Source organism: Anomaloglossus baeobatrachus, chromosome 2, assembly GCF_048569485.1.
Source record: "Anomaloglossus baeobatrachus isolate aAnoBae1 chromosome 2, aAnoBae1.hap1, whole genome shotgun sequence".
Taxonomy (NCBI): Eukaryota; Metazoa; Chordata; class Amphibia; order Anura; family Aromobatidae; genus Anomaloglossus; species Anomaloglossus baeobatrachus.
The window spans coordinates 470,878,148-470,896,645 of record NC_134354.1 but is presented as its reverse complement, the minus strand read 5'-3'; the positions used below and the strand labels follow the sequence as shown (position 1 = coordinate 470,896,645).

The following is an 18,498-nucleotide window of genomic DNA, read 5'->3' as shown; positions in this document are numbered from 1 at the left end:
TTTATGATTATTATCCTTGTCTCTATTATATATATCTTGTAGACTGTGAGCCCTCGGGGGCAGGGTCCTCTCTCCCCCTGTACCAGTCTGTGCCTTGTATTGTTTATGATTATTATACTTGTCTTTATTATATATATCTTGTAGACTGTGAGCCCTCAGGGGCAGGGCCCTCTCTTCCCCTGTACCAGTCTGTGCCTTGTATTACTTATGATTATTATACTTGTCTCTATTATATATATCTTGTAGACTGTGAGCCCTCGGGGGCAGGATCCTCTCTCCTCCTGTACCAGTCTGTGCCTTGTATTGCTTATGATTATTATACTTGTCTCTATTATATGTATCTTGTAGACTGTGATCCCTCGGGGGCAGGGTCCTCTCTCCCCCTGTACCAGTCTGTGCCTTGTATTGCGTATGATTATTGTACTTGTCTCTATTATATATATATATCTTGTAGACTGTGAGCCCTCGCTGGCAGGGTCCTCTCTCCTCCTGTACCAGTCTGTGCCTTGTATTGCTTATAATTAATATACTTGTCCCTATTATATATATCTTGTAGACTGTGAGCCCTCGTGGGCAGGGTCTTCTCTCCCCCTGTACCAGTCTGTGCCTTGTATTGTTTATGATTATTATACTTGTCTCTATTATATATCTTGTAGACTGTGAGCCCTCGTGGGCAGGCTCCTCTCTCCCCCTGTACCAGTCTGTGCCTTGTATTGCTTATGATTATTATACTTGTCTCTATTATATATATCTTGTAGACTGTGATCCTTCGGGGGCAGGGTCCTTTCTCCTCCTGTACCAGTCTGTGCCTTGTATTGTTTATGATTATTGTACTTGTCTCTATTATATATATCTCTTGTAGACTGTGAGCCCTCGGGGGCAGGGTCCTCTCTCCCCCTGTACCAGTTTGTGCCTTGTATTGCTTATGATTATTGTACTTGTTTCTATTATATATATCTTGTAGACTGTGAGCCCTCGGGGGCAGGGTCCTCTCTCCTCCTGTACCAGTCTGTGCCTTGTATTGTTTATGATTATTGTACTTGTCTCTATTATATATATCTTGTAGACTGTGAGCCCTCGAGGGCCCTCCTAATACTGAGACTGAACAACTAATTGCGTCTCACTTCACTGTGTATTTAATCTGGGACACAGCTGACCACTTGCCACCATTTATATTGGAGTTTGACATGACACAAGTCAGGTATTGAGAATGTTTTTAACTTCAGTAGGTTAGGGACTGTCTCAGATGGGTACACCTTGACGAGGTGAGACAGCTTTTTACCTTTTTGCAAAAATGTATACACTAAGTACCCTGTTATTTAGCACTTGCAATTTATTTATTTATAGTCAGGGTATTTTTCATGCAATTTTCTCTTTGGTTTTTTTCTAGTCTTAAGGCTGCAATTCACATGCTTATTGTTGCATGTTTACTGAACATTGTTTCAGCTCAGTTTTTTTGTGTTTTTTGTATGTTATCTTGCTTTTTTGCAAGTTGGGGGCGCAGCCCTCCTAATACTGAGACTGAACAACTAATTGCGTCTCACTTCACTGTGTATTTAATCTGGGACACAGCTGACCACTTGCCACCATTCATATTGGAGTTTGACATGACACAAGTCAGGTATTGATAATGTTTTTAACTTCAGTAGGTTAGGGACTGTCTCAGATGGGTACACCTTGACGAGGTGAGACAGCTTTTTACCTTTTTGCAAAAATGTATACACTAAGTACCCTGTTATTTAGCACTTGCAATTTATTTATTTATAGTCAGGGTATTTTTCATGCAATTTTCTCTTTGGTTTTTTTCTAGTCTTAAGGCTGCAATTCACATGCTTATTGTTGCATGTTTACTGAACATTGTTTCAGCTCAGTTTTTTTGTGTTTTTTGTATGTTATCTTGCTTTTTTGCAAGTTGGGGGCGCAGCCCTCCTAATACTGAGACTGAACAACTAATTGCGTCTCACTTCACTGTGTATTTAATCTGGGACACAGCTGACCACTTGCCACCATTCATATTGGAGTTTGACATGACACAAGTCAGGTATTGATAATGTTTTTAACTTCAGTAGGTTAGGGACTGTCTCAGATGGGTACACCTTGACGAGGTGAGACAGCTTTTTACCTTTTTGCAAAAATGTATACACTAAGTACCCTGTTATTTAGCACTTGCAATTTATTTATTTATAGTCAGGGTATTTTTCATGCAATTTTCTCTTTGGTTTTTTTCTAGTCTTAAGGCTGCAATTCACATGCTTATTGTTGCATGTTTACTGAACATTGTTTCAGCTCAGTTTTTTTGTGTTTTTTGTATGTTATCTTGCTTTTTTGCAAGTTGGGGGCGCAGCCCTCCTAATACTGAGACTGAACAACTAATTGCGTCTCACTTCACTGTGTATTTAATCTGGGACACAGCTGACCACTTGCCACCATTCATATTGGAGTTTGACATGACACAAGTCAGGTATTGATAATGTTTTTAACTTCAGTAGGTTAGGGACTGTCTCAGATGGGTACACCTTGACGAGGTGAGACAGCTTTTTACCTTTTTGCAAAAATGTATACACTAAGTACCCTGTTATTTAGCACTTGCAATTTATTTATTTATAGTCAGGGTATTTTTCATGCAATTTTCTCTTTGGTTTTTTTCTAGTCTTAAGGCTGCAATTCACATGCTTATTGTTGCATGTTTACTGAACATTGTTTCAGCTCAGTTTTTTTGTGTTTTTTGTATGTTATCTTGCTTTTTTGCAAGTTGGGGGCGCAGCCCTCCTAATACTGAGACTGAACAACTAATTGCGTCTCACTTCACTGTGTATTTAATCTGGGACACAGCTGACCACTTGCCACCATTCATATTGGAGTTTGACATGACACAAGTCAGGTATTGATAATGTTTTTAACTTCAGTAGGTTAGGGACTGTCTCAGATGGGTACACCTTGACGAGGTGAGACAGCTTTTTACCTTTTTGCAAAAATGTATACACTAAGTACCCTGTTATTTAGCACTTGCAATTTATTTATTTATAGTCAGGGTATTTTTCATGCAATTTTCTCTTTGGTTTTTTTCTAGTCTTAAGGCTGCAATTCACATGCTTATTGTTGCATGTTTACTGAACATTGTTTCAGCTCAGTTTTTTTGTGTTTTTTGTATGTTATCTTGCTTTTTTGCAAGTTGGGGGCGCAGCCCTCCTAATACTGAGACTGAACAACTAATTGCGTCTCACTTCACTGTGTATTTAATCTGGGACACAGCTGACCACTTGCCACTATTCATATTGGAGTTTGACATGACACAAGTCAGGTATTGATAATGTTTTTAACTTCAGTAGGTTAGGGACTGTCTCAGATGGGTACACCTTGACGAGGTGAGACAGCTTTTTACCTTTTTGCAAAAATGTATACACTAAGTACCCTGTTATTTAGCACTTGCAATTTATTTATTTATAGTCAGGGTATTTTTCATGCAATTTTCTCTTTGGTTTTTTTTTTTATTATATATATCTTGTAGACTGTGAGCCCTTGGGTGCAGGGTCCTCTTTCCTCCTGTACCAGTCTGTGCCTTGTATTGTTTATGATTATTGTACTTGTCTCTATTATATATATCTTGTAGACTGTGAGACCTCGGGGGCAGGGTCCTCTCTCCCCCTGTACCAGTCTGTGCCTTGTATTGCTTATGATTATTATACTTGTCTCTATTATATATATCTTGTAGACTGTGAGCCCTTGGGTGCAGGGTCCTCTTTCCTCCTGTACCAGTCTGTGCCTTGTATTGTTTATGATTATTGTACTTGTCTCTATTATATATATCTTGTAGACTGTGAGCCCTCGGGGGAAGGGTCCTCTCTCCCCCTGTACCAGTCTGTGCCTTGTATTGTTTATGATTATTGTACTTGTCTCTATTATATATATCTTGTAGACTGTGAGCCCTCGGGGGCAGGGTCCTCTCTCCCTGTACCAGTCTGTGCCTTGTATTGTTTATGATTATTGTACTTGTCTCTATTATATATATCTTGTAGACTGTGAGCCCTCGGGGGCAGGGTCCTCTCTCCCCCTGTACCAGTCTGTGCCTTGTATTGCTTATGATTATTGTACTTGTTTCTATTATATATATCTTGTAGACTGTGAGCCCTCGGGGGCAGGGTCCTCTCTCCTCCTGTACCAGTCTGTGCCTTGTATTGTTTATGATTATTGTACTTGTCTCTATTATATATATCTTGTAGACTGTGAGCCCTCGAGGGCAGGGACCTCTCTCCCCCTGTACCAGTCTGTGCCTTGTATTGTTTATGATTATTGTACTTGTCTCTATTATATATATCTTGTAGACTGTGAGCCCTTGGGGGCAGGGTCCTCTCTCCCCCTGTACCAGTCTGTGCCTTGTATTGTTTATGATTATTGTACTTGTCTCTATTATATATATCTTGTAGACTGTGAGCCCTCGGGGGCAGGGTCCTCTCTCCCTGTACCAGTCTGTGCCTTGTATTGTTTATGATTATTGTACTTGTCTCTATTATATATATCTTGTAGACTGTGAGCCCTCGGGGCAGGATTCTCTCTCCTCCTGTACCAGTCTGTGCCTTGTATTACTTATGATTATTATACTTGTCTCTATTATATGTATCTTGTAGACTGTGAGCCCTCGGGGCAGGGACCTCTATCCTCCTGTACCAGTCTGTGCCTTGTATTGTTTATTATTATTGTACTTGTTCCTATTTTGTATACCCCTTTCACATGTAAAGCGCCATGGAATAAATGGCGCTATAATAATAATAACAACAATAATAGTCAAGCTAAAAAGTAATCTGAGTGACAGGTTTTGCAACTTCGAAGGTTAAAAAAAGGGGGGGGGGGCAGATTCTGAACCAGTGTTGTTTTTATTATTTTCTGTTAACAGGTCGACTGTGGTCTCAATGTTATTCTCTCACTTTGGGACATCCTCCCTGCTGTAGCTGCACAATTCTTAGATTTTGCTGCATTTGGTTATTCTGATGTACATGTGTAAATCATAGGAAGCAGCTCCCACTAACAGATGAGGTCTGCATGTATCAGCATATGACAAATGTTAAAGGTAGGAATACCTCTTTAAAGATTTGCTTACGATGCTGGACCAGACCTTAAGCCCTTTTCACCTTCCTGACCAGACCAATTTTTTAAATTCTGACCAGTGTCACATTAGGAGTTAATAATAGTGATAGTATTTATTTGTGTTTGGATTATTCATAACGAATCCGGTGATGAATACTGGAATAGTACTCTGTATTCAATAAATATTATCCGAGCACAATAGTTACTATTCGCCCGTATCTAGTTAATTACTTTGGAATACTTTAATGGATACCAGTGAATATGAGAAGGTATTTTCGTGTTATTGTACTTAATAGATACATTTAGGATGATAATTTTTGCGTTTATTTGTGAAAGTATAGGAAAATTTGGAGAAAATGTCGCAATTTTCAAAAATGTTAATTTTTATGCCTTTAATCCTCTGGTTTACGTTACACAAAATAGTTAATATATAACATTTCCCACATGTCTACTTTACATCAGCAACATTGTTTTGTTAGGAAGTTAGAAGGAAAAATGAGAAAGTGCTAATAAAAAAATGGTTTTGTTGGGTGAAAAGGTTTTAGAGACCACATCACATTTGAGGTGATCTTGAGAGGCCTTTATGACAGAAAATACCCAATAGTGACAATTCTAGAAATTGCACCCCTCAAACTACTCAAAACCATTCAAGAAGTTCATTAACCCTTTATGTGGTTCACAGGAACTAAAGCAACGTGGAAGGAAAAAAATAAAATTTTAGTTTTTCCCAACAAGAATGTTAAATTATCACTAAACTTTGCATTTTCAAAAGTGTGACAGGAGAAAATGCACATTACAATGTGTTATTCAATGTCTCTTGAGTGCATGGATACTCCATATGTGGGGGGAAAACTACTGTTTGGGCACACGGCAGGGCTCAGAAGGGAAGAAGTGTTATTTGAATTTTAGAGCGCAAAATTGGCTGGAGTCGACAGCGGACACCATGTTTATGTTTATTTGTTTTTATGTTTATTTTGCAAAGCCTGTTATGTGTCTAAACAAAGAAAACCCTCCACAAGTGACCCCAATTTGGAAACTAGACCCCTAAAGGAATTTATCTAGATGTTTGATGAGCACCATGAACCCCCCAGGTGCTTCACAGAATTTTATAACATTGAGGAATGAAAATCAGAGATGAGCAAACCTGACTTACCAAAAAACAGAGATTAGGTTCGGAGTTCGGGTGCTTTACGAATGCATACCACTAGCTTGAGCATCACTGTGCTCGGGTACTCTCGGTGCTCAGCCCAGTGCGAGCCGCTTGCACTGTTTGAATGGCTCGCACTGGGAGTAACAATAGCATGATCGGATATAGTGTGCACTGAACAAAAAAAAACAAACAAAAACCCACCCACGGAAGTGATCTGTTTATAGCTGGCTGCATGTGGCCATAGTCCCAAACTGCCCAATAAGTCCACTGGGGTTCAGGTCCCAAACCGAATTCTATCAAAAGTCTGGTTGCACCCATCGAACTGAACTTCCACGGGTTAGTTCATCGCAAATGTAAAAATACATTTTTATCCACAAAAATATTGCTTTAACCCAAATGCTTCATTATCACAAGCATAAACGGAGAAAATACACTGTATAATTTGTACAATCTTAGCATTGAAGGGGCTCAGAGAGGGAGAGCACTCTCTCTCCCAGCCCTCTAAATGCTGCGATAGATATTTATTACAGCATTTAGAGGGTTAAACAGCCAGGGATGGCATGGGGACCGACCCTGGCTGTGAGAGCCGGGGCTTGGCTTCCATATAAGTGTTTGTGAGCACTTCTTTGCAGAGATTATCCTAAAGCACAAATTAGACAAACGTGTGAATATTTTAGCGAAAAATACTTTTTGTGTACATAGAAAGAAAAAAAATAAAGTCTTCAATCATATCTAAAGGGAAAAAAAGGTTATCAGGTGGCTTTTTATTTACTATGAGTACAGTGAGATTATGGAACCCTCTGCCACATGTTATAATGGTTAATTCAATACAAATGTTCAAGTAATGAATGGATGTCTTCATTGAAAAATATCACAATTTATAGTTACTAGATTCTGTGATGGGAAGTTGACCCTGGAAAATAGCTGATTGCTGTAGATCTGCCTCGTGAGATTCTTGCTTTCCTCTTGATGAACATGTTAAACTATGGCTTGAACTCTATGCACTAATGTCTATTGTCAACCTTAAAAACTATAGTTTGTATGTTAGAGAAAAAAAGTCCATCAAGTTCAACAGATAAATTGAAGGGGCCTAGGTACAAGCATAATGCATGACCCAATCGGCTGTTTAACTGAAAAATTGTCAATTAACAATCAACATTCTGAACAAGAATTTTGTACATTTCCATAAGTATTTCTTCGTTTGTTTTAACAAAAACTCTTGGGTACCCCCTGGATCACAAGAACAATAAGATCAAGGTAACTTTGGCTTATTCCATGCACAACACTTCTGGCTACCTGCTGTGCACAAAACATTTGCATCTCAACCAAACTGTTGACTGGTGAAGCTCCCGGAAGTAGCTCACCCATCCACTACGAAATGATAGCATATCCTGGCAACATTCCACCACTTCTAATGTCTTAAAGGGAATCTGTCAACAGGAATCAGCAATGCAAGCTTAGGAGAGCATGCTGCAAGGGTTAAAAAAAAAAAGAACCCCCCCCCCCAACTGTGCAAGGTATTGTTTACCTAAACTAAAGGGTTTATTAGCCTGTGATTAGCATTAGAGGACTAGGAAGTCATTTTGTCCAGCACGTTCCCTGCTGTGATGGACACCTCACAGTCAATGCACAATCTCCATAGAGAGCTTGGTGTGGACCCACCTCCCAGCTCTGCTACACTCAATTCTTAGATAATGTTTAGAATGGCTGCATACAGTGATCTAAGGGTACCTTCACACTTTAGCGATGCAGCAGCGATCCGACCAGCGATCTGACCTGGTCAGGATCGCTGCTGCATCGCTACATGGTCGCTGGTGAGCTGTCAAACAGGCAGATCTCACCAGCGACCAGTGAACAGCCCCCAGCCAGCAGCGACGTGCAAGCGACGCTGCGCTTGCACGGAGCCGCCGTCTGGAAGCTGCGGAGACTGGTAACTAAGGTAAACATCGGGTATGGTTACCCGATGTTTACATTAGTTACCAGTGTGAGCAGGGAGCAGGGAGCCGCGCACACTGAGCGCTGGCTCCTTGCTCTCCTAGCTACAGTACACATCGGGTTAATTAACCCGATGTGTAATGCAGCTACATGTGCAGAGAGCAGGGAGCCGCACACACTGCTTAGCGCTGGCTCCTTGCTCTCCTAGCTGCTGTACACATCGGGTTAATTAACCCGATGTGTACAGCAGCTACATGTGCAGAGAGCCGGAGCCGGCACTGGCAGCGTGAGAGCTGCAGAGGCTGGTAACTAAGGTAAATATCGGGTAACCACCTTGGTTACCCGATGTTTATCTTGGATACAGCTTACCTCAGCTGTCAGACGCCGGCTCCTGCTCCCTGCTCGCTTCATTTGTCGCTCTCTCGCTGTCACACACAGCGATCTGTGTGTCACAGCAGGAGAGCGGCTTTGAAGAAAACGAACCAGGGCTGTGTGTAACGAGCAGCGATCTCGCAGCAGGGGCCAGATCGCTGCTCATTGTCACACACAGCGAGATCGCTAATGAGGTCACTGCTGCGTCACAAAAAGCGTGACTCAGCAGCGATCTCGGCAGCGAGCTCGCTGTGTGTGAAGCACCCCTAAGTTAAACATGGCTAGTTTCAGAATCTCTTTGATTAAAACATGCTGCTCTCAGATGAAGTAGCAAGAACCTGCTGACAGATTCCCTTTAATGAATATATTAGACATTATCATTCCATGAATACCTAACTGACTCATGCCGGATGTTGGAGTGCAATGTGTGTTAATTGCTGAAACAGACAGACATTTTCTATGTTAATGTTTACCTTCCCTGGGTTCCCCTCACAGGCGTACAGGTTTGACAGGAGCCCAAAGTCATGGTCACTGTACTTTTCTCTGTATTTCTCCAAAAGACAGCTGTTATCTGTAGGGTTGACGCTGGCCATGTAATTACCATTTACTGCAGATGAAGTTGCACTCTCTGCTTTTATGGAAAATATCATCTGTAAAAGTAAGTGTTCTATTACTAAATTTATATACATAACATAAATATACATATCTAGAGCATCTATTGTTTTTGTCATATACACAATAGCCACTGCAATGTAATTCAGATCATAGAGGTAGGATTTAGTTTGCCGAAAATGCACATCTTAAGCTGGAGTCACACACAACGACAGCGACAATGACGTCGCTGTTACATCACCATTTTCTGTGACGTAACAACGACCTTACATGATCGCTAGTGAGCTGTCAAACATGTTGTTTTAAGCAACGAAGCAGCAGCGATCATAACGACCTCGACGGTCTTCAGGCCCATGTCACTGTCTTCAGCGTCGTCGTTATCGTCGTTGCTACGGTGTCAAACACAAGGATTCATGTGGCGCAGCGGGACAGCAGCGATCAAAAAATGAACTGGGACATTCAAGTACGAGCAGCGATCTCGCAGCAGGGGTCTGATCGTTGTTAGATGTCACACATAGCGACGATGACGGCAGCAAGGTTGCTGCTACGTCACAGAATATGGCAATTAGCAACGACGTCGTCATCGTTGTCGCTGTGTGTGATATGGCCTTTACTCCAAGGAATTAATATTTGCGAATGACAATGAAAGGCAAAGAAGGGAATTTTGTTTACTTACCGTAAATTCCTTTTCTTCTAGCTCCAATTGGGAGACCCAGACAGTGGGTGTATAGCTACTGCCTCTGGAGGCCGCACAAAGAACTACACTTAAAAGTGTAAGGCCCCTCCCCTTCTGGCTATACACCCTCCCGTAGGAGTACGGATTCCTCAGTTTTAGTACCAAAGCAAGAAGGAGGAAAGCCAATAACAGTTTCAAAAACAAATTCAATCCGATAACAAGATCGGAGAACTTAAGAAACAACATGAACAACATGTGCACCCGAAAAACGAAACCCTAAGAACAAATAGGGCGGGTGCTGGGTCTCCCAATTGGAGCTAGAAGAAAAGGAATTTACGGTAAGTAAACAAAATTCCCTTCTTCTTTTTCGCTCCTAATTGGGAGACCCAGACAGTGGGACGTCCAAAAGCAGTCCCTGGGTGGGTAAAAAGATACCACATGAACGGGCTGTCAGACAGCCTCTTCCTACAGGTGGGCCACCGCCGCCTGAAGGACCTGTCTACCTAGGCTGGCATCTGCCGAAGCGTAGGTATGCACTTGATAGTGTTTGGTAAACGTGTGCAGACTCGACCAGGTAGCCGCCTGGCACACTTGCTGAGCCGTAGCCTGATGCCGCAATGCCCAGGACGCACCCACGGCTCTGGTAGAATGGGCCTTCAGTCCAGATGGAATCGGAAGCCCAGCAGAACGGTATGTGTGAAGAATTGGTTCCTTGATCCACCGCGCCAGGGTGGATTTGGAAGCTTGCGATCCCTTATGCTGACCAGCGACTAGGACAAAGAGCGCATCAGAACGGCGTAGAGACGCCGTGCGAGAAATGTAAATCCTGAGTGCTCTCACCAGGTCCAACAGATGTAAACCCTTTTCAAATTGGTGAACTGGATGCGGACACAAAGATGGCAAAGTGATATCCTGATTGAGATGAAAGGAAGAAACCACCTTGGGAGAAAACTCTGGAATTGGACGCAGTACTACCTTGTCTTGGTGAAACACCAGGAAGGGAGATTTGCAAGATAACGCCGCTAGCTCGGACACTCTTCGAAGAGACGTGACCGCCACAAGAAAAACTACCTTTTGTGAAAACCGAGAAAGGGGAACCTCTTTCAAAGGCTCGAAAGGCGGCTTCTGGAGAGCAATGAGAACCTTGTTCAGATCCCAGGGTTCCAATGGCCGTCTGTAAGGAGGAACGATATGACAAACTCCTTGGAGAAACGTGCGTACTTTAGAAAGCCGTGCCAAGCGCTTCTGAAAGAATACGGATAGCGCGGAGACTTGACCCTTAAGCGAGCTAAGCGACAAACCTTTTTCCAACCCAGACTGCAGGAAGGAAAGAAAAATTGGCAATGCAAATGGCCAGGGAGAAAACCCTTGAGCCAAGCACCACGCTAAGAATATCTTCCACGTCCTGTGATAGATCTTAGCTGAGGATGGTTTTCTAGCCTGTCTCATTGTGGCAACAACTTCATGAGATAAACCTGAGGCCGCTAGGATCCAGGACTCAATGGCCACACAGTCAGGTTCAGGGCCGCAGAATTCAGATGGAAAAACGGCCCTTGAGACAGCAAATCTGGACGGTTTGGTAGTGTCCACGGTTGGCCTACCGTGAGATGCCACAGATCCGGGTACCACGACCTTCTTGGCCAATCTGGAGCGACGAGTATGGCTCGATGGCAGTCGGACTTGATTTTCCGGAGAACTCTGGGTAACAATGCTAGAGGTGGGAACACATAGGGGAGTCGGAATTGCGACCAATCCCGAACCAAGGCGTCTGCCGCCAGCGCTCGGTGATCGTGAGACCGTGCCATGAAAACTGGGACCTTGTTGTTGTGCCGTGACGCCATCAGATCGACGTCCGGCGTCCCCCAGCGGCAACAGATCTGCTGAAACACGTCCGGGTGAAGGGACCATTCTCCTGCGTCCATGCCCTGGCGACTGAGAAAGTCTGCTTCCCAGTTTTCCACGCCTGGGATGTGAACTGCGGATATGGTGGACGCTCTGCTTTCCACCCACGTCAAAATCCGCTGGACTTCTTGAAAAGCTTGGCGACTGCGTGTTCCCCCTTGGTGGTTGATGTACGCCACCGCCGTGGAATTGTCCGACTGAATCCGAATCTGCTTGCCTTCCAGCCATTGTTGGAAGGCTCGCAGGGCAAGATAGATTGCTCTGATTTCCAGAACATTGATCTGCAGGGTGGACTCTTCCTGAGTCCACGTCCCCTGAGCCCTGTGGTGGAGAAACACCGCTCCCCACCCTGATAGGCTCGCACATTGTAGAGGGCGCAGATGAAACTGCGCGAACGGGACTGCCTCCATTGCTGCTACCATCTTTCCTAGGAAATGCATGAGGCGCCTCAGTGAGTGCGACTGGCTCTGAAGGAGAGATTGCACTCCAGTCCGTAGCGAGCACTGCTTGTTCAGTGGAAGCCTCACTATCGCTGAGAGAGTATGAAACTCCATGCCAAGATAAGTCAGAGATTGGGTCGGGGTTAGATGAGACTTTGGAAAGTTGATAATCCACCCGAAACTCTGGAGAGTGTCTAGTGCCACCTTCAGACTGTGTTGGCATGCCTCTTGAGAGGGTGCCTTTATAAGCAGGTCGTCTAGATACGGGATGACCGAGTGACCCTGCGAGTGCAGAACAGCTACTACTGCTGCCATGACTTTGGTGAAGACCCGGGGGGCTGTTGCCAGACCGAAAGGTAACGCTACGAACTGTAGGTGTTCGTCGTGTATGACGAAGCGTAGGAAACGCTGATGCTCTGGTGCAATCGGCACGTGGAGATACGCATCTTTGATATCTATTGATGCTAGAAAATCTCCTTGAGACATTGAGGCTATGACGGCCAAATGTCGCCAAAGTGGGAAAACCTCCCACCGACCGCGGGTGTGGGAATCGGAGACCGCAAGTCAGGAGGACGCCGTCTTGGCAACGGTTCCTCCGGCTGTCCTTTTTGGGCGTGACTGAGACCTCCAAGAATCTGAGCGTCTCTGGTCTTTTTGAGTCTTTTTTGACGAGGCGAATTGGGACCTGCCCGGTCCTCGAAAGGACCGATAACCAGACTGACCCTTCCTCTGTTGGGGTTTGTTTTGTCTGTGTTGCGGTAAGGATGAGTCCTTACCCTTGGAGTGTTTGATGATTTCATCCAAACGCTCTCCAAACAATCGGTCACGAGAAAAAGGCACTGTGGTTAAGCACTTCTTGGAATGAGAATCTGCTTTCCAATGTCTCAACCACAGGGCCCTACGCAAAACAACGGAGTTGGCTGACGCCACTGCCGTACGGCTTGTAGCGTCAAGAACAGCATTAATCGCGTACGACGCGAATGCCGCCATTTGCGAGGTCAATGGTACTACCTGCGGGGCAAATGCACGTGTGACTGAGTGGACTCGCGCAAGCCCGGCTGAGATAGCTTGGAGTGCCCATACGGCCGCAAAAGAAGGCGCTAATGACGCTCCAATCGCTTCATAGATGGATTTCAGCCAGAGCTCCATCTGCCTGTCAGTGGCATCTTTAAGTGCCGCTCCATCTTCAACTGCAACCAAGGATCTAGCTGCAAGCCTGGAAATTGGAGGATCCACTTTTGGACACTGGGTCCAACCCTTGACCACCTCAGGGGGAAAAGGGTAGCGTGTATCTTTAAGCCGTTTAGGAAAACGCCTTTCAGGATAAGCGTGGGGTTTCTGGATTGCGTCTCTAAAGTCAGCGTGGTCCAGAAAAGTGCTTAATGTACGCTTAGGGTATCTGAAATGGATTCTCTCGTGCTGCGAAGCTGACTCCTCTACAAGAGGAGCTGGTGGGGAAATATTTAACATCTTATTGATGTTAAATATAAGATCATTAACTATGGCGTCACCATCTGGTGTATCTAGATTGAGAGCGGTCCCAGGATCAGAATCCTGATCAGTTACGTCCGCCTCATCACCCATAGATTCATCTCGCTGGGATCCTGACCATTGAGATGAATGTGAAGGCCCGTCATAGCGAGCCCGCTTAGGCTGCCCGGGGCCATCGTCCGAGTCAGAGTCTTCACCCTGAGGTGTAGATGCCCGTCCCGGAGCTTGGAGCTGAGGGGGACCAGGGGGCAATGATTGCACAGTGTCCGTGGCCTGAAGTACAGGCCTAGCTCGCAATGTGTCAAGAATTTGTGACATAGTGAGAGACATTCTGTCAGCAAAAGCTGCAAACTCAGTTCCTGTCACCTGGACAGCATTCACAGGTGGTACACCCTGGGTCACGTCCAGCAGAGGTCCCGACTGTGCAAGCGCCGCAGGGGCCGAGCACTGCACACAATGGGGGTCCGTGGAGCCTGCCGGAAGAAAAGTCCCACATGCGGTGCAGGAAGCATATAATGTCTGTGCCTTGGCACTCTTGCGTTTTACGGACGACATGCTGCTGGCTCTCTGCAATGTGAGAGAGTCTATAGCCAAAGGGCGACCAGCGCTATGTAATACCAAGTATTTGTAGAAACAAAATACTAAGAATACTACTGGGACAAGAGGGGGTGAGCCCTGAGGGCTGCTTACCGCCCGCTGAATAGCGGGTAAGAGGCGCAGAATTCCTTGTCTGGGTCTCCCCGGCTCCCCTCTGCAGCTCAGCGTGTCAGCAGGAATGGCTGCCGGCGTCTGTGGAGAGGGGCGGTCCGTGGGAGTTCCCAAACAAAAGTGCGGGAAACAGTGTCCCCTCTGTGCCTATTGTGAGGGCTGGAGTATGTAAAAACGACTCCAGCCCTCAGCGCTGATGCACTGACCAGCGTCCCGCCCCTCTCCTGACTGGCAGGTCTGGGGGCGGGAACGAACGGAAGCAGGCCGCAAAAGCCGGGGACTCGAGTTATCAGCGCGGCCGCCGTAAAAGCGCGGGCCGCGCTGAAGTCCCCGGCGCACCACAAGTGCCAGCCGCGCCGCAGTCCCAGCGGCCGGCGTGACCGTTCCCAGAAGTGGCCAGCGTCCCGCCCCTCTCCTGACTGGCAGGTCTGGGGGCGGGAACGAACGGAAGCAGGCCGCAAAAGCCGGGGACTCGAGTTATCAGCGCGGCCGCCGTAAAAGCGCGGGCCGCGCTGAAGTCCCCGGCGCACCACAAGTGCCAGCCGCGCCGCAGTCCCAGCGGCCGGCGCGACCGATTCCTAGAAGTGTGCCTGCTTCAGCAAAGCTGAATGAGGCCATGGCACAAGCGCCGTAGCGCTGATGTCCCCCGGCGCACTACAACACCCAGCATGCTGCGGTGTGAGCGCCAAATGCACGGGGACACAGAGTACCTTGAGGAAGCAGGGCCATGTCCCTGATGTACTCCGCTCCATCCAGCATCTTCTCCAGGGGCTGTAGATGGAGCACGGTCTCAGTGCCTGGAGACCAGTAAATCCCACTTCACCCAGAGCCCTGTAAAAAGGGATGGGGAAGGAATCAGCATGTGGGCTCCTGCCGCCGTACCCGCAATGGGTACCTCAACCTTACAAACACCTCCGACATGAAGTGGGGTGAGAAGGGAGCATGCTGGGAGCCCTGTATGGGCCCTCTTTTCTTCCATCCGACATAGTCAGCAGCTGCTGCTGACTAAAAACAATGGAGCTATGCGTGCGTGTCTGACCTCCTGCGCACAAAGCTAAAACTGAGGAATCCGTACTCCTACGGGAGGGTGTATAGCCAGAAGGGGAGGGGCCTTACACTTTTAAGTGTAGTTCTTTGTGCGGCCTCCAGAGGCAGTAGCTATACACCCACTGTCTGGGTCTCCCAATTAGGAGCGAAAAAGAAACCTGTAGTATGTAACGGTGATGGACTAAAGCTGGCCATACACTTTACATTCACACAAGTCATGCTTGTTAATTTTATTGGGATTTGCTAACACCCTTATCCCTACTGTAGATGTAAAGTGCAGTCTAAAGTGTATAGCCAGCCTAGACCTTGATTGTGCAGTAGTTCACTGTGTACCACATGGGAATGCCCTAGTTGGACTACAATGCTGTTACCATTGTAACAAATTGGGGCTAAAGGAAAAAAAAAACCCCAAAACTAGTATAGCACAAAATTGATCACTGTATTATACCATTTTAAAATTATATATTTGATTAGTGTAAAATCACTATAAAGCATTCTAACCAGATAAAAAGCTAGTACGGGATTCACAAACCTCGGCATTCATCCCCACACTTTTATGAGAAGTCGCTCCAGCACCTAGAAGGTAAGCTCCAGGTAGATCAATCTTCTTTGCTACAGTATTCATGTTATAAATCTTCAATACAAGTATAAAAGGTAAATGTAAATTATTGGTACATAATGAAAGTAAAACTACTTTAAAAGAGTTAGTCCCATCTCCAAGATCCTATCCCAGTATATAGTAGGTGTAACAATAATATCAGTAATTCCTTCCCACTAGAAATGTAGTATAGTTCTAGTATAGCTTTGTCCAGTGGCATAACTAGAGTTTGATGGGCCCCGGTGCAAAGTTCAGACCTGGGCCCCCCCTCCACATACACCGACACTTAGGGTACGGGATAATGACACTGACACTCGGGTACAGGATAATGACGCTGACACTTGGCTCTTACCCACAGCACCCAGATTTCCCATGATCTGAAATCCCTCTATCAGCACCCAGCTTTCCTATGTTCTGATATCCATCTTGTCCTCGGCACACTGCTTCCCCATGCTCTGCTATACATCTTTCCCTCAGCACCCAGCTTTCCTATATCAGAGCATGGGAAAGCTGGGTGCTGAGAAATGATGTATAGCAGAGTATGGGAAAGCTGGGTGCTGAGAGAAGATGTATAGCAGACCATGGGAAAGCTGGGTGCTGAGGGAAAAGAGCCTTTTTCCCTCAGCACAAAACGTTCCCATCCCATGCTTGTATCTTTGTCCCCCCTTGTATATAGTTCTCCAAATACTATAATGGCCCCCACATAGCCTTCCAAATAGTATAAAGGGTCCCACATATCCCTTCATATATTAGAATACACTTCCATAGTCCTCCATGTATTATAATGCATTTCCCATAGTTCTCCATGCATTATAATTCACCCCATAGTACTCAATATATAATACTGCACCACATAGTCCTCCATATATTATAATGCACCCCTATAGTCCTCCATGTATAAAGTAGCCCTTCAATTATTATCATGAATTTCTCATAGTTCTCTATGTATTATAATTCACCCCATAGTTCTCCATGCATTATACTGCACCACAGTCCTCCATATATTATACTGCACCACATAGTTCTCCGTGCATTATACTGCACCACATAGTCCTCCATATATTATAATGCACCCCCATAATCCTCCATGTATAAAGTAGCCCTCCAATTATTATAATGAATTTCTTATAGTTCTCCATATGTTATAATTCACCCCATAGTTCTCCATATATTATACTGCACCACATAGTCCCCAATGTTTTATAATGCACCTCCATAGTCCATGTATAAGGTAGCCTCCATAGTCCTCCATATATTATAATGTAGCCCCCATAGTCCTATATGTATTATAACGCAACCCCATAAAACTTCATATTGCATTATGCAGCCCCCTACTCCTCCATGCATAATGCACCCCTATATTCCATGTATAAGGTGTCCTTCATTTTGTATTATGTAACCCCCCAGACCTCCATATATAATAATGCAGCCAGCCTCTCCAGGCCTCCATGTATAATAATGCAGCCAGCCTCCTCAGGCCTCCATGTATAATGTAGCAGCCAGCCTCTCCAGGCCTCCATGTATAATGTAGCAGCCAGCCTCTCCAGGCCTCCATGTATAATGCAGTATCTCCAGGCCTCCATTTATAATGCATTATCTCCAGGCCTCCATGTATAATGCAGTATCTCCAGGCCTCCATGTATAATGCAGTATCTCCAGGCCTCCATGTATAATGCAGCCTCTGCAGGCCTCCCTGTATAATGCAGCCTCTCCAGGCCTCCATGTATAATAATGCAGCCTCCCCAGACCTCCATGTATAATAATGCAGCCTCCCCAGACCTCCATGTATAATAATGCAGCCTCCCCAGACCTCCATGTATAATGCAGCCTCTCCAGGCCTCCATGTATAATAATGCAGCTTCCCCAGACCTCCATGTATAAAGCAGCCTCTCCAAGCCTCCATGTATAATAATGCAGCCTCCCCAGACCTCCATATATAAGGCAGCCTCCCCAGACCTCCATGTATAAAGCAGCCTCTCCAGACCTCCATGTATAAAGCAACCTCCTCAGACCTCCATGTATAAAGCAGCTTCTCCAGGCCTCCATATATAATGCAGCCTCCTCAGACCTCCATGTATAAAGCATCCTCTCCAGGCTTCCATGTATAATAATGCAGCTTCCCCAGACCTCCATATATAATGCAGCCTCCTCAGACCTTCATGTATAAAGCAGCCTCTCCAGGCTTCCATGTATAATAATGCAGCTTCCCCAGAACTGCCTTCCCAAGCCTCTGGCCACCGTTTACTCACTTATATTAAAAAAAACCAAACAAACAACAAGTACTCACCTTCTCTCTTCCTTCCACCGCTGCTGTCCTCCCCGCTGATCGTTCCCCCGGTGCTGCGGTCGGTGTCCTCCCGTCCTGCACTCTGTGCACTCAGCACAGCAGTCGCTCGGGAGTGACGTCACCGCACAGGGGGAGAATGGTGATGCATAGCGCGGCACCGGCCGCGCTATGCTTCATCATTACTGTGCGCGGTGACGG

General features: G+C 45.5%; 1 protein-coding gene across 3 annotated transcripts in view; it reads right to left on the bottom strand.

Moving 5' to 3' along the window:
* The window catches only part of C2H11orf54 (chromosome 2 C11orf54 homolog), a 79,665-nt gene that overhangs the window by 32,007 nt on the left and 29,160 nt on the right, over positions 1-18,498 (bottom strand). For all 3 annotated transcript variants that reach the window (XM_075336345.1, XM_075336346.1, XM_075336347.1), the window contains 2 exons: positions 15,948-16,049; positions 9,013-9,189 (listed from right to left, as the gene is read on the bottom strand). In XM_075336345.1, coding sequence (XP_075192460.1) covers positions 9,013-9,189; positions 15,948-16,049 — 279 coding nt within the window. The remainder of the gene's footprint in view (positions 1-9,012; positions 9,190-15,947; positions 16,050-18,498) is intronic.